We start from the raw sequence: 26,688 nt of genomic DNA, 5'->3' as shown, positions 1-26,688 counted from the left end.
CAAGGGGCACTTGTCCCATCAATGTTTCAATGTGTGTTGCACAATAATGTACATAATATCTCAATCTACATAATATCTCTATTATAGAACTACATTGTGTGACTTTCATTAACCATTTCTTTTTCATGATCTAGTAATTTTCCCCTGTGAAATGACACTGGTTTTGTATATCACTGCAATGCTATTTTTAGCATGTGTCAGCAGCTGCGTTCTCTTACTTTTAACAGATTTTGACCAAGAAAGTAGACATGGGAAGTTAAAGATGGCCTACACAAGATATATAAAAATTACTGATATCTAACTCAGGAGATGGGTAGTAGTGATAGTGAGGAGGTAAAAGAAGTGAAGCAGGCACAGAAACAAAAGATTAAGTGTAAAGTAGGCAGGCTAGCTCCATAAACAGGACAAAATTGCTTCATCATTATAGAACTAGAGCTTATAGGATATGCTTGGAAAATAAGCACAAAAGGGGAGTTGCCTGGGGTGATGAAATGATGGACAGACATTTTTGCCTATCCATCATTGCCTGGAAATGAGGAAATTATTCTACAAGCTTCTCTGTATTACAGATTTAAAACACATACAGACACACACACACACACACACACACACACACACACACAGCATTCTAGCTGTAGCCACATCTGAATTCTTAGTTTGCCCAAGTCTGCCAAATGCTCTGTGTTCCATGTCTCTGTACTGCTGTTCCTTTTATCTAAAATGCTTGCTGCCCACTGATTAGAAAAAAATCCCCTTAAGAGTTTTTTCCCTGACTTTTAATTTTAAAGACTGCTCATACAACAGCCTCTACCACAACCCCCAACAAAAACCCACTTCTCTCTATGCTCCATCATCTCTTGTGTTAGGGCACTACTGTTATATTGTGGTAACATTTATTTTTCTGTTATTGTAAACTACTTGAATTTCTTACTCAACTTGGAATTATCATACCACAGTCTTCTAACTTTCCAGTGGTTACCAAGTTGGTTTTTACCAGGTTCCAATTTAGTCATTGGCAAAGATTATTTCTGGACTTCTTCATGTCCCCTGCAACTAATCCCAAGTCCTTCTCTCACACACTTCTCTAAGAAATGATAAAAGTTAATGCTAGGTCAAAACGGAAGTGAGATAAAAGACAGGGGGGAAATCATTTCCGACTAGCAATTATAACCTTGAGAACTGTAAAAAATAGATAGCACTGCACAGCCAGTGTGGCTCAGTGGTTGAACATCGACCATGAGGTCCTATGTCAACGGTCAGCTTCGTCAGGGCACATACCCAGGTTGCAGGCTCAATTCCCAGTATGGGGCATGCAGGAGGCAGTGGATCAATGATTCTCATCATTGATGTTTCTATCTCTCTCTCCCTCTCCCTTCCTCTCTGAAATCAAGATGCATTCAAATGTTAACTTCCTCCTTCCCACCACTCTATAAGGCAGAATGTTTGCCCATCAATGCACCACGGACAAAGCAAAAACAGTGTGACAACTGAAGCTGAATGGTATAAAAGTTAAGAGAGTGAAAGAGGAATTTGGAAGATGGAGACATGGGAATTACATTATAGTTACACTTTACATTACTGGCTCTTAATCAACTAGGTCCAAATTCTTTAAGAATCTGGTGAAAGTTCTGGACTCAGGGAGATGCTCCAAAATAATAAACCTTTCTATAATTTCAGCAGTTGCACAAATTCCCTACACCTAAAGTTAAGAATCTTGCCCTAACTGGTTTGGCTCAGTGGATAGAGGGTCGGCCTGCGGACTGAAGGGTCCCAGGTTCGATTCTGGTCAAGGGCGTATACCTTGGTTGCAGGCACATTCTCAGTAGGGTGTGTGTAGGAGGCAGCTGATCAATGTTTCTAACTCTCTATCCCTCTCCCTTCCTCTCTGTGAAAAATCAATATATTAAAAAAAAAAGAGTCTCCAAGAGTTTTTATTGTATAAAATGCAATTGAAATGGGGGCAGCTAGACCACAATGTCTACTTCAGTCTTTCCAACTTCACTCAATTCCATTTCCATATCCCAAGCCTCCTATGGAGCCTTTGCCTCAAAAGCAGCCCTTCATAAAGCTAGCCCTTCCCCAGAACAAAGGTGGTTGGCTAGCATGGGAGTTCCTCAGCTATATGACACATGACATGTGGCAAAGCAGTTGTGTCTGAGGCTCATATCTTTCAGGCAAGAGCCCCACTTTTTCACTTTATGAATCTAAGAAGGGACTCGACATACTCCACGCCCCAATTTCGATTATCAAGAGTATCTCATGGACAAGCAGTTCCTTAGAATACACCTTGAGAAATATCATGTAAGATTCTTTTTGAAAAAGGGGCAGAACTACGAGAGACAGGAAAAGTCTCCAAACAGCCTCATAGTTGAAGAATGCCCGAGCATTAGGATTATTAGTCTGCAGATAAAAAGTTAGAATGCATTTTAATTACTTAACAGTTAACCTATGAGTGGCCTGTTCAAACAATAAAATCTGGACCAAGGACTCTATTTGTATTAAGGAAATAATCAATATCATCTCAGAAATTTGGAAAACATTTTGATTAGTAAGGGAAAATATCAACATACACAATTTACTGACTCCCACTAGCTCCCTATTGGTTTCCAGTTCCCTGCCCTTCAGTTCTATCAATTTCTTCCAAAGCAAGGTATGGCATCACAGAAACATCCTTGGCTATTTAACAAATGTTAAGGTGCTATATACTCTGAAAGATATAGCTATGGTTTTGAAATAATTTTTTACTAGTAAAAATCTACCAAATTCCTGACTATATAAATTAAAAGCATTATGACCTAATTTCCCAAAGTAACAATACACTCTGGGGTGTGTAAGCTAAAGATAGAAAATGTCACTTCTGGCTGAGAGTAGTAAAAGTATATTGATAAACAAGACACATTTTTGGTTGGAACTTAAAACAGAAAGATGATTTTGAGATGTTTACAGGTGGCAACTTTGACAGTTATTACAGCCAAGTTGAGGGGTATTTGAGACAAAGGGAATATAATGAATAGAGATTATATGAAAGGAAAGTTTCCAGTCATTGTGTGTCATATATTTGAAAGAGGGTCACAGTACTAAATATAGTTACTGTCAGGTTTAGATGGTTTTGCTTACCAAGTTAAATATAGTCATTAGGCAATAGGTAGTAACACAATAATAGCTGAGTAAAGAAAGATGAAATTGGCAATATTTTATAGATTGGCTTAGAATGGGGATAGAGCAGGAAAAATACCAAAGAAACAGGACCAAAGAGACAGGGAGCAGGAGGCTGATCCACAAGGCAGGAAAGAGACAACAAAGCCCTAACTAAGCCAGAGTTTAGAAAATGGAAAGGAGCCCAGCCAGTGTCTCAGTGATTGAGCATTGACCTATGAACCAGGAGGCCAGGGTTTGATTCCCAGTCAGGGCACATGCCCAGGTTGCTGGCTTGATCCCCAGTAGGGGGTGTGCAGGAGGTAGCTAATCAATGATTCTTTCTCATCATTGATGTTTCTATCTCTCTCTCTCCCTTCATCTCTGAAATCAATAAAAAATATATTACAAAGATCTTTCATTCCCTAAAACTTGTACCACCCCCCTAGTAAAAAATATATTTAAAAAAAGAAAAGAAAATGGAAAGTTAACCATGGAAACGGCAGATGCTGTGAAAGCAAAACCCATAAACAGGGCTTGGAGAGCTTGAGAGTGTGTGTGAATAGGAGAGGGAAATAGTCAGAAAAAAAGACAACAGGCCCTAGCCAGTGTGGCTTAGTTGGTTGGAGCATCGTCCCATACATCAAAAGGTAGCAGGTTTGATTCCCAGTCAGGGCTATAGGTTTCAAGTTCAATTTCTGGTCAGGGTGGGAGCTGGAGGCAACCAATAGATTGTTTCTCTTTCACACCGATGTTTCTCTCTTTTCTCTCTCTCCCTTCCTTAGATAACAGAAAAAACACACAACAAAAACGTAAGTTGGGATGACCAGTAAAATGGTGGGCAACCCAGGAAGACATGCTGGTTGGAAGAGATGATGGCATTCAATATCTTTATTGGTGTCAAGAGATGTGCTTTATTACCTGGGGATTCTCTGTCTGTGGCCACCACTTCTCCTAATCATCTCTCTCAGGGTAAGAGTCTCATATTCCAGGTATGTGGTTGCAGTCCAAGACTTCTGAACGGCATTGATCGCTTTCACAAAGTCGTGATTATATTTGTAGAGCCTATTGGAATACCTGCCAACAAAAACAAGATAGCTTGAGGCATACTCTTTATTGATGTAACTAGACTCCATTGAAATAAGCATTCATATACTCTGGGCCTAAATGGACAATGGTATAATCTTTCAGGAAGGCAATTTTTTTTTTTTTTTGGTAATGTAACATCAGCACTTTATTCAAATCTTCAAAACAGTCTTTATTCTAAAATAAAAATGTTTAAAAAATCCACAGATTAAGTACACCGTGGTATAGAGAGAAACATACAATGCCAAATTTCCCAATAGTCGATGGGAAAGCAATATCAAATATACAGAACACAAAATTGAGGTCAACTGAAAATTATAAGGTAAAATAAAACCCAACTTCAGAAGACAAAAATCAAAATAGTAAGGATCCCTGAAGTATCCTCAAACCTAATGAGTAGTCACTGTACTCAAGGCATTTTGTATTGAATATGACCCATCAACCCAGCTAAGGAACACTTGGGAGCCTCAAGTGATGCTCCAACGATAAATGGTAAGCAATTTTTTATCAGAAAAATTCCCTTACTTTGGCTCTAAAGACATCAGGCTACAGTACAGTTTGTGTACATATCCTTTGTTCAAACAAAGCCATTTTTCTGGCACCAAAGCAAATTTGGTTTGGTTCATATATAAAGAGACAGCCTATGAGTCCAAAAGGCACCGCCCACTTTTGCCTGAGGAGATGCATATATGTATCAGTAGCCTGGAACTGGAATGTCTCTGATGAAAGTAAAGGTTCAAGCTAACTAAGATGTATGTACAAAGATGTTCAATGAAACACTTACACTAGTGATAGATTATAAACAACCTAAACGAATCTTTTAAGATAAGGGACTGATTAAATAAATAATACACTGTATAGTGTAGTCAGTAAAAATGTCTAGAAGGTTATTTAGTAATGTGGAAGGGTGCTAATTCTATATTAAATTAAAAAGCAGGATACAAAGAAGTTTATAGAAAATTAACCAATTACGTGAAAGTATAATATATATTTATAATATAAGTACCTTTTAAAAATGCCAACCATGGTTATCTGAGTGGTGACACAGGGTCACCATCTTTCCCCTACCTCCTACAGTTTCTACCATGCACTTTTATAACTTCGTAATCATAAAAAAGAAGAGAACAGAACAAACTGTATAATGTACACAGAATATGGCAAACATTATAACTACATGATTTAAAAAAGTATTCCATATGAACATTTGGTGTATATCCTTGTTACTAAAATTGGGTTGTTGAACAGGGAAACTTGGTAGAAATGCAGACTCTAAGCAGCCAACCCACACTATCTGAATATGCATTTTAATAAGATCCCACCTTCCCCACAGCAGTGACTCACAATAACATTAAAATTTGAGAAGCACTGGTGTACCTGACACTAAATGCTTGGAGTCAGATGTAAATAAATATAACATATAAAGAACATGTTTACAAAGAAAAAAAATGGGGAGAGTTAATTATTCATTTAATTTAAACATGTACCAGGTACCAGGTGCTAAGAATTATAGAATTTATCATATTATTACAACTGAATATAATTCAGTGGCTGAAATATGACTCACTATCCAAGACTTCCATAAACTTTCTTTTATGCAAAGCAAGATAAACCTAACCAGAGTGCCATCTTAGGCATACTGTGAGCTTTTCTTTTTCTTAATTTAGACTATTGGAATACCTCCCAACAAAAGTATACCACGGTGTACTTAACCTGTGGATTTTTAGAACATTTTTATTTTATAATAAAGACTGTTTTAAAGATTTGAATAAAGTGCTGATGTTACATTACCCCCCCCCCCAAAAAAAAATGCCTTCCTGAAAGATTATACCATTGTCCATTTAGGTCCAGAGTATATGAATGCGTATTTCATAGAGAGACCATTTTGATATAGTCAAAGAGCCTGGCAGCACTGAAATTAATAAGAAAACCATGCAACTACCTTGATAACATTTTAATGTTTTTACCAAAGTTCTTCCCCACTTGTTGAAAAGTGTGAAACCAGAGATGTATCTTCCTTAAATAGATTATAAAACTGCCTGTATCGTACTTCTCACCACACTATTGCGATGAAAGCAAATGACAGTTACTGGTTTCTTTAGACGAGAGTAAATGTTAAATTGTAAATGTATACCTTGAAATATTTTCCACTGATAAGAGTCATGGACTTCAAGTATTTGAAAAGCAGTAACTAGACCTGTATTGTAACATCTAGCAAAACAGCGTGGCTCAGTGGTTGAATGTCAACCTGTGAACCAGGAGATCAGAGTTTGATTCCCGGTCAGTACACATGCCCAGGTTGGTCTCGAACCCAGTGTGGGGCATGCAGGAGGCAGCCAATCAATGATTCTCTCTCATCACTAATGTTTCTTTCTCCCTCTCCCTTCCTCTCTGTAATCAATGAAAATATATTAAGAAAATAAAAATATCCTATGCTACGTGTATTACAGTAATGACAAAGTAGGTCTTAAACACCATTGTTTTTCGTGTCTGAGATCCAATGAGATTAAGGAGGCATGGCAGAGAGTGACAGTCACTGGCGCCTCAGGCCTCAGGTGATGGAAGGGAAATGAAATGGTCTTGAGCACCACAGTGATTGCGGAGACAAGGAGGACAGCAGCTACACTGGGGTGGTTTGAGGCCAGCCAATGCTACTGGAGCCAAAAAGAAGACAAAGAAACAAGAGGAACGAAGAAAAAGGCAGCGAGACAGAGTCAGCCCAGAATTGGCCTGTGAAGATGAAGTCTTTGCCAGCAGAGGATCGGGAAATACAGAAGGCCACTGAAATGTTTTCATTGCCAAAACAATGTAAGAGGCTAGCAAGTAAAGCTGCAGGTCCTCAAACTGGGAGACGTGGTCAACAGCCTGGATCCCGAGTGCAGAGCCTGACAAAGACAACATCCGCCAGGGGCCCTATGCCCTGCCACAGGGCTTCACCTGGGACGCCGTGGACCTGGGGATCGTGGTGTGGAACAAGACTTATACACCCTCCTGACTGAGAATTATGTGCAAGAGGATGGCAACATGTTTCAACTTGATTATTCCCCAGAATTTCTTTTATGGGATCTCCAGCACCTGGCTGGCTCCCTCAATGGCACTGTGGGTTCGACTGCTCTCAAGTCGGAAACTGGTTGGGTTTGTCAGCACCATCCGAGCAAACATCCAGGTCTGTGACACAGAGAAGATGGTGGAGATCAACTTCCTGTGTGTCCACAGAAGCTGTGCTCGAAGAGGGTGGCTCCAGTCCTGATCCGTGAGATAACCGGGCAGGTCACCTGGAGGGCACTTTCCCAGCTGTTTACACAGCATGGGTGGAATTACCAAAGCCTATCAGCACCTGCAGGTACTGGCATTGGTCCCTAAACCCACAGAAGCTGATTGACTGCCAGAGTCTCCCAAGACAGCTGGAATGTGGCCAATGGATACAAAGGATATTCCAATAGTGCACCAGCTTCCCACCAGGTACCAGGTACCGGAAGCAGTTTCACCTTATGTTAGCCATGAGCCAGGCGGAGGTGGAGCCCTGGTTCTCCCCGCCCAAGAACGGCCTTGACACTTTTGTGGGGAAAATGCAAACAGTGAGACTTCCTGAGCTTTGACACGCTTCCCTCCACCATCGTGAACCATCCAATCCACAAGAGTCTAAACTGCTTATTCTTTCTACAATGTTCACACCCAGACCCTCTTCTAGACCTCATGAGCGACGCCCTTGTTTTCGCCAAAATGAAAGGGTGTGGCGTGTTCAATACACTGGAGCCCATGGAGAACAAAACCGCCTGGAGAAGCTCACGTTGGCATAGGGGACAGCAACCTGCAGTATTATCATTACCCTGGGAAGTGCCCCAGCACAGGGGCAGAGAAGGCTGGCCTGGTGTTACAGGAACCAGTTGCCAGTAAGATTCTAGATAAAGCCACTGAGCATTCAAACCAGGAAATGGTCTCATTTACAAAAATGTGAGAGTCCCTGACAAAGGTAACAGAAGCCAACCGGCTTTACCAATCTGGCACTGAACTTGAAAATTGTACTGCAATGGCATAGGCTGGGTGATGTCACCTTTGGCCATGTCTCTGATCTCTGTTTTCCACTTAATCACATCCTTATGCTGCCGTGAGCAAGGATGTGACTGCTGAAAACTAGCTCATACTTGGCATATTATGGAGTTAATGGGTGAGATATATATATATATGTTTAATATCTATATTAAACCTAATGAGATTAAAAAGTTATGTACCTCACTATGGGTTAGCAGATTATTAAGAGCTGAAAGAGATCTTGAGAGTAATTTCCTCCTCTTTTTATAGGTGATGCAACATAGGTTCTGAGCACTCCAGTTAGCAATTTAGCTTCTATGCTAAATGAGGCAATGTTTGAAACATCAAAAAAGTACAACAGTACATAGTATATCCTAAACAGCAGAGTAAAAAGTGAACAGCTTATTTGGAAATGTGTTGCTCAATGATCAAGCCAAGCAAAGCAATTTAAAAGCTAAATGGGGGGCATGGGTCAGTGTGGACCTAGGTCATCACTTTCCCAGACACACACATCCCGTCCTCTCAACGCATGCCCCCCGCCTCTCCGCTGCATGAGTCATTCCTGTCAGTGTGACCTGCTTTAGATGATGTGTTCATGCGCACTTTCAGGGGATTTCACAGCTAAATAAAACAAAAATCTACTACCAATCATATTTATTTTTCTTTTCCTTCCAAACCAATAAAGTCTGAAATCTCTTGTTTGTGCAGTTCACGTTACCTAACTTAAGTGCACTTAACAAAAGCATTAACTGCATATTACAGGCTGAACTATGTCCTGTCCAAATTCAGATGCTGAAGTCCTAACCTCCAGGATCTCAGCATGTGACTGTATTTGGAGACTGGGCCTTTGAAGAAGTAATTAAAGTAAAAAGAGGTCATATGAGGGAGCCCTAACCCAATCTGTATGGTGTACTTCTAAGAAGTGGAAATGAGGACACAGACAGTGGATAACCACATGAGGACACAGAGAGCAGGTGGCCATGAGAAGCCCAGGGAGAGGCCTCAGAGGAAACCAAACCAAACCTGCCCACATCTTCATCTTGGACACCCAGCTTCCAGGACTGTGAGAAAACAAGTTTCTGTTGTTTAAGCCATGTAGTCCGTGGTCCTTTGCTGTGGCAGCCCTAGCAAATGGCATCCACTACATAAACACTAAGAATTGTAATTTCAGTTACTACTGCCTTGTTTAAAATTTTTGTTCAATTAGTATCACCTACACTTGTTGCAACATAAATATATGTATCTACAAACATCATGCAACATGCTTTTATATGGCAATAATAAAATGATTTTTCTTCATTAGTCACTGTGGTTCTGTAGTCCTCTTACACATCACATTTGGAGGGCTTTGAAAAACCATGCTTTCTTCTCTCATTTACATCAGTCGACATATTTTTCCAGTAAAGTTTTGTTTCCAAGCCAAATACGTCTTATATAATCAAAATACAATTTTCCAAGAATTTAACATACACACCTAATGTCATATACGATAAAAACGAAACAGAATACATTGTTCATTTGTGACAACTCACTTTTCCTGGAGACCCTCAAGGTGGGCAGCGTTCACTCTCACATTCTCCGCCACAGTCCCCACCTTCCTTCCGGTGAAGCAAGCCCAGTTCCGGCCCAGCACATCATGCACCCAGCCGGTCATGGTCTCATCGCAGTAGCTGGTCACCTTGCCGCCCTCTTTTTTATACTGCAATTAAATACGGGAAGGAGAGGCCTCGTGAATCTGCGGTCCACTTGCAGGTCCACTTCCCTGCCTCCCCATCACAGTAAAGACACCCCCTCTCCTTTTTCGGTTCACCTTCCAGATCAGCCTCTGACAATCAAAAGGAAAACTTCACCCCGAGAGCTTACAAGGAGAAAGTATTCTGGAAAAGGAAGATAAATAAATGTCTATATGATAAGCATGGTTAGTCACCAAACAAAATTTACATAACAAAACACTTCTGGGTATGAAAGGCAGGGAAAGAAACTAACATTTTTATAGCAACTGCCACATTCCAGGCATTTTACAAATTACCTCATTTCATCCTCACAATAAGCTTATGAGGAAACAGACACCCAGAACCCCTTTTCCCCAGCGAGAAAAGGGAGGCTCAGCTCAGAGAATAGATAGCTTATACCTAAGGCAGTGGTTGGCAAACTCATTAGTCAACAGAGCCAAATATCAACAGTACAACGATTGAAATTTCTTTTGAGAGCCAAATTTTTTAAACTTAAACTTCTTCTAACGCTACTTCTTCAAAATAGACTCGCCCAGGCCATAGTAGTTTGTGAAAGAGTCACACTCAAGGGGCCAAAGAACCGCATGTGGCTCACGAGCCGCAGTTTGCCGACCACGGACCTAAGGGAACAGAGCTGTTATATAACAGAAACAAAATCCTGCTGTTTGTAGACTATAGTTTTCCACTCAAAAGGTCTACTCCAACAAAATATAAGAATAAGAGATAAAATTTTTCCATAGGACTAAACAAAATCCTTTCTTCTCTCATTCTCCAAATTTATTAGACTACTAGAGGCCCGGTGCATGAAATTCGTACATGGGGGGGGGGTGGAGATGGGGGGAGGTTGGGTGTCCCTCAGCCCAGCCTGTACCCCCTCACAGTCCTAGAGATTTCAGAGGATGTCCGACTGCCGGTTTAGGCCCGCTCTGGGAGTGGGCCTAAGCCAGCAGTCAGACATCCTTAGCACAGTTGGACATCCTTAGCGCTGTCAGACATCCTTAGCACTGCTGCGGAGGCAAGGGAGACTCTTGCCACCACCACTGCACTCATAAGGCGTGAGCCTGGCTCAGGTTTTCTGGCTGAGCAGCGCTCCCCCTGTGGGAGTGCACTGAGCACCAGGGGGCAGCTCCTGCATTGAGCATCTGCCCCCTGGTGGTCAGTGCATGTCATAGCGACCGGACGTTCTGCCCTTTGGTTGATTTGCATATTAGCCTTTTATTACATAGAATTCTGATCATGAGAGAGCTAATGTAACCTTATTACTAAGTATTCTGTCTACTTTATTTCACTAATATGGCCCTTTGTCTTATTCCAATGGTAACTATAAAGTGATAGATCCAGGATTTGAACTCAAAGGCTTTGGCTTCAGAACCTGAAACCCTCATGTTATAACATCTCCTCATGGAGACATATTCCACAATGAGAGCATAGATAGAGAGATGCAGAGGGAGGGGAATTCATGCTAAGTTTCTATGAGGGGAGTTGGACACAATTTCAAGCATTGACTTAATTTAATTGAACAAAAGCAGTTCAAATTGACACCACAGTCAGCTGTGCTTCAATACTTTTCTTGACCAAGGATACAGTAGGTTAGTTTTGGTCCATGGGCTAGAGTTTGCCGTGTCCTATTCTAAGATAACAAATACAGTACTACTTTACCTGCATGCAGGGGTTGGCATACTTCCTTTTTAAGGGCCATATTTTAAATTTTTAAGGCTTGCAGGTTTAAGGCCTCTGTCATAACGACTCAACTCCACCATACAATATAAAAGGTGCATAGAGAATACATAAATGAATGAACTAGACTGTGTTCCAATAAAACTTTATTTACAAAACAGGACTATAGTTTGCAAACCTCAAGTTTAAAAGAATGAGTGGGCTAAACTATACGTAAAGATAAAATTACCTAATTGTGTCTGACTAGCTCTGAAATGAAGTTATATTGAGTGGTAGATTTAAAAATGTATATCCTTCGAGTCCAAAAGAGCTGGATTTGAATCCGGGATTCACCGCCCACTAAAGCCACATAGCACAGGATAAATTACTAAGGGCTACTGAATAGACACATTTTGCTTCAATCTTAGTAGTTGATGATTTGTGAAGCCCATCTGTCTCCCTCTGGCTAAGAATATCTTCACAAGCACGAGGTCAGCTCACCACTCCCAGCGTCCCTGCTCAAGCCCCAACCCAGGACAAGGAACACTGAAATAAAGGCCTAGGATGTACTCTGGCTGCAATGTTAAGAGGGTTTGCTGTGTGTAAGGTTGACAAAGTTTAGGCTAATGGTGAAACAGCAATTTTTATAGGTCTAAGGCAGTCTAATATTGGTAACCTCATACGATGCAACCTCCATCCCTGAGAGTTTCTCTTTGGCACAGGCTCTTGGTCATGTTCCCTTCTCCCTATCACATGCCAGTCACACAGGCCAGATGTGACTAAGCCAACACTGCCTGCTCCTCTGCTCTTTTAGAAAACAGTCTTGACAAGGCTGTAAGAGTGCTTGAGATCTATGTTACAGAAATCAGCAAAAATAAATACATGGGAAAAAACCACATTAAACACAGAAGATGCTCACTGCAGTATAATGGCAAAGGTAAAAACAAAAACAAGAACAAAAGCATACCCCACTCCACCTGGTGTGGCTCAGTGATTGAGTGTTGACCTATGCACCAAGAGGTCACAGTTTGATTCTTGGTCAGGGCATATGCAGGCTCAATCCCAGGTAGGGGGCATGCAGGAGGCAGCTGACCAATGATCTCTTTCATCATTGATGTTTCTATCTCTCCCTCTCCCTTCCTCTCTGAAATCAATAAAAAATACATTTTTAAAAAATAGCCCAAATTTTCAAGTATACAAGTAACTAAGTAAATTAATAAATCAAAGGGATATTACCTAACATCTTAAATGATCCATATGAGTCCTATAGAAGAGAGGTGAGCAAACTAAGGGGAGGGAAGGCTGCCTGCTTTCATCAATACAGTTTGACTGGCACATGGCCGGGCCGCTTGTTTATGTGTCCATGGCTGCTTTAGTGCTACAGCAGTAGAAGTGAGCAGCTGCCTTAGGAACCATAAGCCTATGAAGCCTAAACAGTTAGTGTCCCAGAGAAAGTTTGCTGACCACTCTATAGAACAATAAACAGAGAGCACCTATGACACATTAGGAAGGGAAAAATACAAGGAAATACTTAAGGTGAATGCAAATATATAAATCATGAAATATGCTTTTGAAAAATGGACATGGAAGGTGAAATGAGTCTCTGGGTGGAATTTTCTTGGTTATTTACCAAATGGAGATTGTTATATAGATTTTGTGAAATTAATCACTTTTAAAAATGCTCTGACTTCCTAAGAATGAGAGTCGTAGCCTCCAAAGTCCTAGAAGAGGACATCTGTGAGGGGCGGTCCAGGTGTTACTAGAGGCTGCTGACTTGGATCCATCTGGTATTATGGTTACACTTCCTGAAAACAATCATTATTTACATAACTTTTGGTATAGTTTGCTAAGTTCTTTCATTTATTTATCAAATACATAATGGTCACATACTATTTCCCTGGCATTGTGCAAAGTGCTAGTACATATGTATTAGCAAGTACATATATATTGATGAGGCCCCAGCCCTCAAGAAGTTTAGAATTCTATGAAGTAAACAAACATGAACATGGTTCAATACAACATCATGTGTTTCAGCAAGCTAGCCAGGCTTGGAGAAGACCGAGAAACTTCCCCGTCTCAGCAAAAAAAATAAAAAATAAAAAGAATCACAGATGAAATGACTTGCCCAACATACCAAAAGAGTTAGGGGCATTCAAAGTAGAAGAAATAGGCCCTGTGTTTCTCATCAGTGTGGTTTTGCTCACCTACTTGGCACAACTGAGTCACAGTTATCAGCATGATGGTTATCAGCAAATAAACTTCCCCTGTAAGAGGAAGGCCGACTTGCTATTTGAGAGGGAAAATCACTAGACTGAATCAGCATGACTGATTTTGCTCCAGTCCCTTGATCATTCATATTTGTTCAAGAGCTCTCTGCTCCTCCACCAACACTTACCTATCACTGCATACTTTATATAAACATTTTTAATAGATTACTCATAAATCTTAGAGGTTCAAGAGAACATAGAGATAATATAGTCTCAGGGAACAGAAAAAAAAGAGACTTACTAAAGAAGGTGGTCAAACTAGAATTTATAATCAAGGACTCATAGAAGCAAGCATTCTTCCCAATACCTTGCACCACTCATGGGAAAAAAAAAGTAGCTTTGCAAAGTGAAAAGGAGAAGAAAAATTTCAAATATGAATTGACAGGTTACAAGGATCACTGTTTTATCCACTTTCCTTAAAAAACAAACAAATAAAAAACTGAGGTCCAAATTGTGCCCAAGTCCCTTCAAGGGTCACCTAAATACTGGCCACTTCCTACTTTTCCTTGGCTAGTCAGTCTTTTCACCACTTTTGCCAAGGGTTTTTGATGCCGAGCAGAGGTGAGGGACATGGTCTTCATGTGTGACTACCCAGACTGGATCTAGCTCTGCCACTCACTGGCTGTGTGATCCTGATTAAGTTACTCATCCTCTCTGTACTTTTGGTTTCCTCATCTATAAAAGCAGGATGACAATAATAGCCTCTCCTTGATTGGTCTGGTTTTATATATGCTGACCCAGTTAATTTTCACAGCAGCCTATGAGGTTACTCTTTACACACACACACACACACAATCACACACACATAAGCACTGAGAGAATAGGATTTTTGTTTATTCATTAAGTAGGATACTGTCTGACACTAAGAGGCAGTTAGAACAAATGCCAAGTCTTATTTCAACAATAACATGGAACCTCCAAAAAAATACAAAGTTTAAAATGAACAGAAGTGTGGTCCTGCCATGATCAGAGACCAAATTCTGACTCACAATGTTACTCCAGAAGTCACTTTTCCTCTCCAAACCTGTTTTCCTATAAGCAATTTTAGCTTGGAAGTTCCAACATATCTCTTCAAGCTTCCTAATTCCACTCCTTACATCTGTGGGTTTCTATTTAATATTTATAAAGCCAGGCAAGTAATGCTTAGTTTAGACATACTCCTTATTTATGTACTTAGAGTATTTATATGTCTAAGTAAACTAAATAATCCTAAAAAAAACTATAACTGTTTTTGTTGTTTTAGCTCAAACAAATGTATAAAAGAAGCTATCCATTTGTGTACCATTTTTGATACATTAAATGGATGGGAGTTGTTTTCCATTTTAAAATGTTATTTCTTATTACTAGAGGCCCGGAGCACGAAATGCATGCAAAGAAAGGAGGGTGCGGGGGGGAGTCCCTCAGCCCAGCCTGAACCCTCTCCAATCTGGGACCCCTTGAGGGATGTCCGATTGCCCTCTCTCAATCCAGGACTGCTGGCTCCCAACCGCTTGCCTGCCTGCCTGCCTGATTGCCCCTAACTGCTTCTGCCTGCCAGCCTGATCACCCTCTAATCACTCCCCTGCCAGCCTGATTGATGCCTAACTGCTCTCCTGCCAGCCTGTTTTCCCCTAACTGCCCTCCCCTGCCAGCCCAATTGCCCCTAACTGCCCACCACTGTCGGCCTGGTCACCCCCAGCTGCCCTCCCCTGCAGGCCTGGTCACCCCTAACTGCCCTCCCCTGCCGGCCTGGTTGCCCCTAACTGCCCTCCCCTGCTGGCCTGGTTGCCCCTAACTGCCCTCCCCTGCAGGCCTGGTCCCCCCCAACTCCTCTCCCCTGCTGGCCTGATTGCCCACAACTGCTCTCCCCTGCAGGCCATCTTGTGGTGGCCATCTTGTGTCCACATGGGGGCAGCCATCTTTGACCACATGGGGGTGGCCATCTTGTGAGTTGGAGTGACAGTCAATTTGCATATTACTCTTATTAGATAGGATTCTGCCGTTTTCCCCCATTTAAAATAATTTGTTGGGGTTTTTTGGTATTTTTTTTAAGAATCTGAAATTACTTTATGAAAGGTAAGACAGGGCTGGAACACTGCTATGCAAGACAGCTTCAACTTAGGAGCAATGAGGCACTTACCCCTCCAGAAGCCAAGTACTCAGTACCTTAATTTGAGAGGACCACACACAGTGCCCCTGTTATCTTCTTGGTTTGAATGTTCCCAGGGTATCTGTCATTTTTCCTGCTATTGTGAAATACTTCTTATGTGGTTTCTGACATTGTTACCAATTAAGAAGCTGAAATCTTGAATGAAATGTAGCCAAAATTTTTCTTCTAAGCGTTTTATTTCTTTTGTATAAACATTAGTCTCCGAATACTGCTTTGCACAGATGGGGTAATTTAAGTTTCTATTCATTTATGCCAATTTCTATTGCAGCAAAGTAGATAATCTCATAAAATTTGAAGAACCTCCAAACCCTTACACTTAAGTTTAGAAAACTACTAGGATTCAATAACTATCCATTTGCTTCTTCAAAATTATTACTGGGTTGCCAAGCGTTCATCATAAAAATCCTTCTTCTACTTCCACTTATCCTATCCACTATTCAATTAATGCTACTAAGAAATATTAACCAAGTAAAAGAAACAAAACAGATTGCCATATTTTATAACTTATTTACCAGGGATCTCTTTCTCAACTGCTTTTTGACACACAGAGGGGAGAAAAATCACTTACATCTTGTTCCACTGTTTCTCTCATAAATAATATACTTAGCAAATATTTGAATATGTAACGTACTGGCTATGAGACAAATACAGTTTAGTGAAAAGGACTTTGACCTATAATTCCTTGTTCTGCCACTTATTCATGAGCAAGTCATAACTAGGGAGCCTCGATTTCTTCATGTGAAAATGGGAATAACTATTTCATTGGATTCCTATAAAGGATAAAGATGACATTGAAATTTGAAGAGTTTAAAAAGTACTAAACGAGTAACAATATAAACACTACCATCTGTAACAATGGAGATACAAAGCTGTTTGAGTCTTTATCCACATCATCAAAGAACTTGCACTTCAACCCAAATTGTCAATATAGGGCCTATCCTATCAACTAGGGATTTCCAAAATGAGATAAAAAGATAATCCATAGAAATTTTAGAAAAAAATATTATTTCTATTTATATTTGTAATATAGAAGTAAAATTGAAAACCAACCTCCACTATTATTTAATATACAAAGCAACACTAATACCTCCACGCAGTTCCAGTGTATATGTTCACTTGTCCTGTACAATGTGCTATCTATGAGAGGGTTAGGACATAGCATATTCCCTTTTATATGTGCCTGCTTGAATTTATTTGGGTACTTACTAATTTAATTAAGCTCTCACAAAATGAACAAGTAGCTTAAAATAATACATGCAAGGAAATCATATTTGCAAATTCTAAAGATGTGAATAGGAACACACATAAGAAAATGATGAAGCTTACATTTACCCTATTCCCTGTGAGTTCTGTCAGCCAAGTTAAAAGATAAGGTTTTAAAAACAGTGCCTTCAGATGGTTCCATCACTTTTTATTCTTATCCTATCTAATAAAAGGGTAATATGCAAATTAACCATCACTCCATCACAAAGATGGGGGCGCCCATAGCCACAAGATGGCGGTGCCCAGTCCTCTCAGCCCTGCTGGAGTCCCCCAGTCCTGGGGGGGAGGGGAGGAAGGGGGGGCAGCCACTGAGAGTGGGCAGTGTGAGTGGCCTGGCAGAATGCTTGCTTCATTGCCGCAGCGACAAAGCAAGCGATCCGCGCCCAGCCACAGATGGGTCTCTGGTCAGGCACGGAACATGGATGGGCCTCTGGGCCATGGAGAGCCTCTGGGCAGCGGACATGGAGTGGCCAGGCCCCGCAGAGAGCTACGGCGCATGGATTCGTGCGCAAGGCTACTAGTTTATCAATAAAGCAAATGATTCCATTCAAATTTGTCTATTAAATTGTCACTATGCCTAACACAGAACAGTAATTCTTCTAAACTCCAATGAACATGCAAAACTTTTAAACTTTAGCCAATTGGTCAAAACTATTAACATTTTTTATTTCAAAGATTTTAATTAGAAAATTCTGTTTCCAAATGTTGAAAATTTGCAGTAATGAAAACTATTGGTAACAGAGATTCTCACATGGCTTTTGGCAACAAGGTCATGATAATGAAGCATATCTGTGTATTGCTTTCAAAGGTTATCATCATGAAATATATTTTGGCAGGATACTTTTCTGATAATAAATAAATCCAATATTATTTATTTATATTTATTATTTCATGTTTGATAGAAAATATATTAGTATAGTAGTGCATGTATATAATTTTTAAATGTACCTACACATAATGTGGAATCCATAATGAAAAGTTTGGACATCTAGGTCTATTCCATCCAGATCATTCACCATTTCAGAAAAGAGGAATTATTTAATGGTAAACCACGTATGGAGAGATATTACATTCCAGCAATACTTCAAGATAAAGGATGTTTATTCAACTTTTTGCCCTTGTTTTAATGTATACATAATGGGTTGGGCAAAAGTAGGTTTACAGTTGTGAGTTTATTCTTATGTATTAATTATTGTATTATTTCCATACTAACCACTTGGTCTGGGGGGTGAGTAAAGCTGTTAGATGGCAACAAGAGAGAGCAAGACACATTTTACTAAATTGATATTTTATCAAACGCACCCAAGAGTACGGCATCTTTTTTTTAATCTTCACTGGAGGACATGAAAAGAGAGGAAGGGAAGGGCAAGGAGGAAGACAGAAAGAGCAATGGGTTGTTTTCCTTATGCTCCTTGACCAGGGATCAAACTGCAACCCAGGTATGTGCCCTGACCAGGAATCAACACTCAACTGACTGAGCCCCTCTGGCCGGGCAAAAGTATATCTTTCTTCTAAAGAAACAAACTTCCCTATGTTAGTTTCAAGGATTTGCTCTAGTTTTCTGCTTACTAAATAGACTTACCCATTGTTTTTGTTGAATTTTAATGAATTATGAAACTGTTCACATTACTTGCAACCAAATAACTTCCAGCATTTAACTGAAGGAATTAGAAGCTAGATTCATGGAAAAATGGAGGGTCACAAATTTATTTCCAGTACTGAAAAGTCAGTTAGAGCCAAAATATATGATCTAGAATTAGTTAAAAAGAAGACAGAGCAATTTACCACTCAGCAAAGTAGCCAAAATCACTGGCTCGTTCATCACTTACTTGCTCATAAACTCTTTTTATTTTAAATTTATTTTTCAATTAACGTTGACATACAGTAGTATATTAGTTTCCGGTCACCTCAAAAGTCTAGTATTCATCTGACATCATCCATAGTTATTATAGTATTACTGACTATATTCCTTATGTTGTACTTTACATCCCTCACTCATAAACTCTTAAAACTATGAGGTTGAAAGAAATGTTAGTTTTAATCTAACTTTTAGCTGGTGTTTCTCGCTGTACGTAACAGGAATGCAGCATAACCTACAGCATCCCAGGCTAGTTGATTCTCCAGGGTTTGGAGAACCACTGCAGTCACAAAGCTATTTCCCCTGATAGCTAAATTAGTTTTTAGTCATTCTGAAAGTTTACTCTTTTTAACTTTGAGTTCTACCTTGACCTCTGTAGTCTCACACAAAAGTTAAAACATAAATAAATAAACAGAATAAAATGTCAAAACCTCATCTGTTTTCTAAAGTCATTCTACAAATAAGACCTGAGGGTCCACCACAGGCTCAGAGGACTCAAAGGCAACAATATGTCCAGAAACATCCATAAAACAACAGGACAACACAATGACATTATCATTCAATTCTCTTGATTTTACAAGTATATATTTATTGAAGCCCTATTATTTCCACATATTGTGCTATACAGGGGGAATAAAATGGTCAGTAATACGGAGTTGATCTCTGCCATCATGGAGTTTAAAGACCAGAGGAGATGACAAGCAGGCAATTACAACAGAGAATGCTAAGCAGTACTATACCATGTGGCCTCTTTTTTAAAAAAATATATTTTTATTGATTGCAGAGAGGCATGGAGAGGGAGAGAGATGGAACATCAATGATGAGAAAGAATCATTGATTGGCTGCCTCCTACATGCCCCATACTGGGGATCGAGTCAGCAACCCGGGTATGTACCCTGACCAGGAATTGAACCATAATCTCCTGGTTCATAGGTCAACGCTCAACCACTGAGCCATGTTAGCTGAGCCCAGGTGGCCTTTTAACACATATATATGCAGTTTCATACCCACCAAATTTTCTCTTCTTCCATAATCAAAACAAACGTTTAGGTTAGCAATAAAGAACCTTTTCTTCTACCAAGGCCATTTGGATATTTATAACATCATTTGCAGGCCATTCAAAATTATCAACTTAAAAATTAGCCTGCTATATCTGGGCAAACATTTAATAAACTTATCCCTAATGCCTTGGCAGGGCCAAATGATTTTGCTGGCCTTATAAGGCCACAGGCCAGACGTTCTCCACCCCTGGTTTAGATGCAGTTACTCTCAGAGAAACAAACAAATTACTTTAGAGGTGATTTTAAATTCCATAATACGTTTTTACACATATTGGTTGCTTTGTCACAATTTACATCCTGAAAATCAGTTTGAAAATATACAACTCTCTCAGGACTCTGGAGACAGGTATCCTGATATATCTTAGAGCAGAGAACCAAAAATATAAACATAGTACCATCCCTGATTTGTACTCTACAGAATTAATTATTTTGTAAGCTGGTATCACTAGTGAGAAATCTTTGAAAGGACAAGAGAAGCGTGGTTAATCTCCCAAGCCCCTATTTCTATGGGCACTGAGTGCTTAAGATATCCAGGGCTAAATAAGAGATGCTCAGTCTGGAAAAAGATGAAGACATGCTATCACATCATTCCAATACAGCAGGGTTAGTACTACCTGAGCGGAGATACACAATGAGAACCAAAATAATGGCATTTCTCACACCAGCAGAAAGAGCTGGGGAGGGTTTCACAGAGGTGGCATGAAGGCCCTGAGTGAAGATGGATGATCAGGTCCCGAGGTAGGATGGAAGAAAGTATCCAGGTAGTAGTTGGCTGTGCTGTTACTTCCTCTTTATAAGATATCATCTTCCCAGAGCTGCTGAACAGGACCTCTTAGGTGCTAAAGGAGTTACCTGAGCTCACAATGTAATGGTACCTGCTACCTAGGGAAAGACTCCTTCATTCAAGCTGGAATGCAGGAGGGAAGTCCTCCCAGACAAGATGAATTAGGTGGAGCCCCACATGTTCGGTTTACCAAGGCTGATATTAATCAGCTCTGAACAACTGAGGAGGAAACTAGTCCATTGTTTAGCAGGAAAGAGCGGAATGATAGCAATCGGTGTGCACAATAGTGGTATTAAGAGAAGTGAACTTGGCAAAGGTACTTGAGTTGTACTTAATTTGAAGATTACAAAACTCTCCTTCCACTTTGAGGGACTGCAAAGGGAAGGAGAAGGTAATTTTGTCTTGGATGACAGGACCCTGGCTTGGGAAAGAAACTGAGTCACCTCGTTTGGAAAGGAAACCTGAGCTTCAAGCCAATTCTTCTCCTAAAATCTCAACAGGAGCCAATGCAGTGCAACATTCTGTTCCATTAAAAGAACGTTTGTGATGTTTACAGACTGGGACTCACCAGAAAGTCTACCCAAATGTGACTCCAAGTACCTGTGAAGGGCTTTTCTTTCACATGTATTTGCCATTTCATACCCACCCAATCTCCTCTTCTTCCATAATCAAAACAAATGTTCAGAGCACAGAACAAGGAAATGCTTCTTAGGTTTGCAAGACTAGCCCTTATCATTTAACACTTAAGCTGTGTGAGCTTAGGAACTACATGAGACTATCCTGAACTATGAAAGGAAGCTAGTGATGTGTGCTTTATAGGGTTTCTGAAAGGTAAAGTACCTCAAATTCTTAGCACAAGGCTGGCACCCAATGAAAACATAAGATAAATATAAAATGTTTTCATCATACCATCTTTCTGGCCAGGGCTACTGCAGGCCTATGATCTACAAAAAGATACCCTTCAGCAGTTTGGCTTCTCTCAGAAAAGCCTCTTCCATGGGACCATCTTCCCACCAATAACATATCTGCGCATCCAAGATATCCGGAGGGCTTATTTTCTCCTTACGATGGGTGCTGGGTCCCTCAAGAGAAGAGTGTTCAAAAGAGAATAAAACTTAGGTTGCGTATTGTTCCTTTTACTCAAAGGCTGCATGGTGAAGCCACCTAAGACTTCCAGAATAGTTTTTCTTTCTCCTGCGTAGTCTCAGCTCTAGTTTTCATTTTGATCTCTGGCGGTTCACGTTCCAAAATGGTGGTGGCTGCTTTCCACGGAAATGTTCAGGAGGGCAGCTGCCTTGGAGGTAGGTCCCCAGGCCTCCTCTGCATTCTACATGCACATACAGACTCCAGCGGGCTCTGTGGCTGCCAGGGGCCTCCGCTAGCGGTTAGAGGTAGGTGGTCCAGTGCGGCATGCTGCTCTGCCTCACAGCCCCAAAGTCTGTTTGGGGCTGTGGTTTTAAAAAAGCCCCTCAACAGATGCTCTATGTAATAACTACAAGACAATGAAAACTGGAGTTAATACTGTCTCTTCACAATGCTTAACCATATTAATTTCTTTAAGTAAAAAAAAAATACCCGATGCTGGGTATTTTTTAATGCTGCTTAAGACATTCACCAAAAGCTGCCATTCTCAAAAGCTGAAAGCTGAAGCAACAGGTATTGCCCATGCAGTCAACAAGCTTAAGAAGCACATGCAGATGCATTTGAAATTAACGGCCACTGTACAAACCTAATAACACTTTGGAAATGTACTTAAGAAACAGGCTAATCTGGCAACCTAGGTACATTAGCATGTATACCTTACAAATGCTAAATGCAGGCTTAGTACTGCTTGGATTCATATTTCCAGGTACAGGGCTATTTATCACTTAAGAGCAAATACCAGGGACTGTCCCATTCACTGTTGTCTCCATCATGAGGAGGAAGAGTGAGAGTTTTAAGTCAGAAGTGCATAAACTGCATTCTGAGAATACTTTACTTTTTTGTAAGGTAAAAACAAACAGAAAATTTCCTATTATAGCTTCCTAGTTCCTATTATATCTTTCTCCTAAACTATCACCATATATTACAGTAAAGATTCTGAGGAGTTCTGAAATAAAGAAAATTATTCAATGACGAAAAAGAACTCAGAAGGAACAGCCTCTTGGTTTCAGCTCTAGTTTTCACTTTGATCTGCTATTGGTGGCTGCCTGGAATGACCCTTAAAGCATAACCAGATGAAATGTTACATCTAACGAGCAATCCTAGCGGGCAGAGGTGTGGACCACTGCGGGGCCATTAAACAGTTTTTGGCAAATGCTGTCCTAGAATAATGCTTTAGCCAGTTCCATTTTTCATACCTCGCTTCTGGTACTTCAGAGCTAAGTAAAGGAGGAAGGGAAAGCGGGGAAATGTTGTTAAAATGCAAGGAAGGTTAAGTCCCTATCAACTTGACTCTCTAACCACCCATTTTTCCATCAAAATTCTGGACATTTAAATGAATGGACCCAGCATGAGCAATGATTTAAACATCTATTCTGCAAGTGTGAGAATGTAAAGAGTGAAAAATAGCCAAAACCGGTTTGGCTCAGTGGATAGAGCGTCAGCCTGCGGACTGAAAGGTCCCAGGTTCGATTCCGGTCAAGGGCATGTAACTTGGTTGCGGGCACATCCCCAGTAGGAGGTGTGCAGGAGGCAGCTGATCGATGTTTCTCTCTCATCGATGTTTCTGACTATCTATCACTCTTCCTTCCTCTCTGTAAAAAATCAATAAAAAATATATTTTAAAAAAAAGAGTGAAAAATATCCTCTTATTCTAGTGCACAGTTTATGTTCCAAGAAGGAGCCATTTTTTAAAAGATGGGTGACATCTCACAGGAATAAGGGACAAGTATGTCAATGTCTCTGGGACAGCCACCTTCTCTAATGGAAGACAGCCTTCAGGTGCCTTGGCCTCGCATGGTTCCCTCGTGAGTCTTTTTAAGAAGAAAAAAATGAACAACTCGAGGGAGCACAGCTACTTCAAGGATTTGAACTGAACTTAAAGTCAATCTTTTCTTAACTGGGTCTTTACCTTTTTGGGTTCATGTCTATTTCTGTTGTAAGCATCATTCCTGGAAGAGCTCATCTGATGTGTGCACACAGAACATGTTAAAGTAAAAACTCACTCACACAAAATAGTGCAGGCATGTAAAAGGCAGCAAGCAAGCAGGCTCAAGCAAGAAATCTACAAGAAAACCATTCTCCTTCCAGTCTCCTCTCCATAGCCTTGATGAATAGAGACAGATCAATGTGCATAGGCCACCAGGAGAAGAGAAGCTTGCTTTTAAAAAGAAAAATTAAAAATATTTCAATGGCGCTCACCCAGTTTGTTCCTCTGATATGGTAAATCATATATTCCCACAGTTCCCAGCTGCATGAACAACTGACTGATAAAATCAGTGACATCCTACGAAGAGTTTACAATAGGAAACTGAGTCATTATGTTGAGATTAAACATCATCATGAAAGAAAACAAAAATATATAGTTAGGCATGCATTAAGTGTTAAACTTCTGATTCCTTCCCTGAATTGAAATATACTTAAAAGTAAAATCCATGCCCTAGCCAGTTTGGCTCATTGGATAGAGTGTTGGCCTGCAGACTGAAGGGTCCTGGATTTGATTCCGGTCAAGGGCACATGCCCAGGGTGCGGGCTCGAGCCCAGTAGGGGGAATGCAGGAGGGCAGCTAATCAATGATTTTCTCTCATCATCGATGTTTCTATCTCTCTCTCCCTTTCCCTTCTTCTCTGAAATCAAAAATAAAATAAATTTTTAAAAAAGTAAATTCCAAGTTGCTTTTAAAAAAATATCCTAATTTTGTGTATTGACTCTACATTGAAACAAGTAAACCTATCCTAATAACAAGTATTCTAAAAGCTAAATTGTTACATCTTTAAAATGAACCCAGAAGGCATGGTGAGAAAATGGTACACGATTCTCAAATCCTTTACGTGGAAACACACTGTTGATATTTCTGGCTGTTGTGACAAAACTTATAAGTCACTGGCACACAAAATGGGCAAATAAATCCTCTGGTGTGGATTTCACCAACCATTTCCAAAACACCCCAAGATTTTCAAATTTTCCTGTTCTAAGTAGCAACCTGCTTAAGAAACACTATGGTAGTTTTTTTTTTAGCTTACAGTTCTATGAAAACTGGTGGGCCCAAAGCGAAAACTCAATTAGAAATCAATGAAGTTTGCTTGACTATCACCAAATAAAATTTTCAGCCACAATGAGTCTAGTTTCCTTTCTAGACATCTTCTTTAGCTTAATCTTCAAAATAAAATCTGAGCTCCCTTTTCCAGCCTCAGAGAAAGTGAAATGAGAAACAGTAAAAGTTTAGAAACCTATTCAACTTGAGGATATCCTTTGGAGTTTGGTTTGTTTCATCCGGCTTCCTTCCATTGGGCAATTTGGTGGATGGGATAGTGCATAGAGAAGCTTTATACAAGCTAATCATAAAAAATGAACAAAGTATATAAAAGCATAAAGAAGAAAAAAATTGTAACTTATCCATCCATCACATAAAGCCAACCATAATTAAATGTCCTTTACATTGTTTTGTTTTGCTACGTTGTAATTTTATAAGAAGTTGGCTGCTTTTAATCTGCAGGTACTTTTAAGGGTTCAAATTTATTGGAGTGTGCCCACTGTAACCCAATGGCAGATGCTATTAAACTCTGATAGTCTTAGAAACTGGGCAGCATATTCTTTGGAAAGAAGACTGAAATGAAGCCCTCTAAGGAAGTTTCTATTTTGCCATAGGTCTAATTACTTCTTATTGTTTTACATAAGATTGTTTCAAATGTTTAGGTACCTGCCTGGGTGGGCCCTAGATGCATTTGAAGTTGTAACCCCCATAAAGTGTTCAGATAACTGAAAGTCTACAGGAACTTGAGAAGGGAAAAGTATCTTGTAAGAACATTTTTTACCTGACTTTCTGCCTGACTCAAACTATGCACAAACTGACAGTGTCAAGGTTCACTTCCTGCCAAGCTTTAATTTAGCTTGAAGTCACATGGAAAAAAAATAGATTACTAAACAGATAAAAACCAAGATCAAAAAGGCACAGGAACCTCAAAAGCCACGAAAAACGTTCATCTTCCAAGTGAGGCCGGAAGAGGGAGAACTTATTGAAGGGAGTTCCTAGCAATAGAAGTGGTATTGCAATTGCATCAAAGTTGGAGATCTGAGCTGCAGGATGTCCTGGGGGAGCAGAAGAGTGGAGCAGGAGCCTCACAGAATACCCTGCTTGCATCAGGAGCTCAGCATACTCTAGCAGGAACAGTAAGAAACAATCTGATGAAAGCATATCTGAAGAGGGCAAAAGGAAATAAGTGGTAGGGTCTGGTATGAGTCAGTGGAGAGATCTGGAAATCCAACTGTTTTGTAAAGTAACAATGCAGAGAATAATGATAGCAGTTATACTTGGCTAAATTTTGCCAGATACTTCTGTGGCCGTGTGCTGTATTTTCCACGAGACGCTTAAACTTGAACAAAATTCTGGTTACGTTTTGATCATTGTTCCTTTAAAAAAAAATCAATCAATCTTTATTTGGGAGATACTCTCTAAGTCTGTAGGGAAAAGTCTCATGTGCTTCACTCATTAAATAGTTTGTGCTGTTCTTGAGATACCCACCCAGC

General features: G+C 40.1%; 1 protein-coding gene across 1 annotated transcript in view; it reads right to left on the bottom strand.

Annotated features, from left to right (window-relative positions):
- The window catches only part of CTSC (cathepsin C), a 40,911-nt gene that overhangs the window by 7,705 nt on the left and 6,518 nt on the right, over nucleotides 1–26,688 (bottom strand). The window contains exons 3-4 of the mRNA XM_080643006.1: nucleotides 9,783–9,949; nucleotides 4,057–4,212 (exon numbers count right to left, since the gene is read on the bottom strand). Coding sequence (XP_080499132.1) covers nucleotides 4,057–4,212; nucleotides 9,783–9,949 — 323 coding nt within the window. The remainder of the gene's footprint in view (nucleotides 1–4,056; nucleotides 4,213–9,782; nucleotides 9,950–26,688) is intronic.

Source organism: Plecotus auritus, assembly GCF_963455305.1.
Source record: "Plecotus auritus genome assembly, chromosome: 9".
NCBI classification, from domain to species: domain Eukaryota; kingdom Metazoa; phylum Chordata; class Mammalia; order Chiroptera; family Vespertilionidae; genus Plecotus; species Plecotus auritus.
Note: the sequence above shows the minus strand (reverse complement) of the source record. Positions and strands in the feature narration are given on the sequence as shown.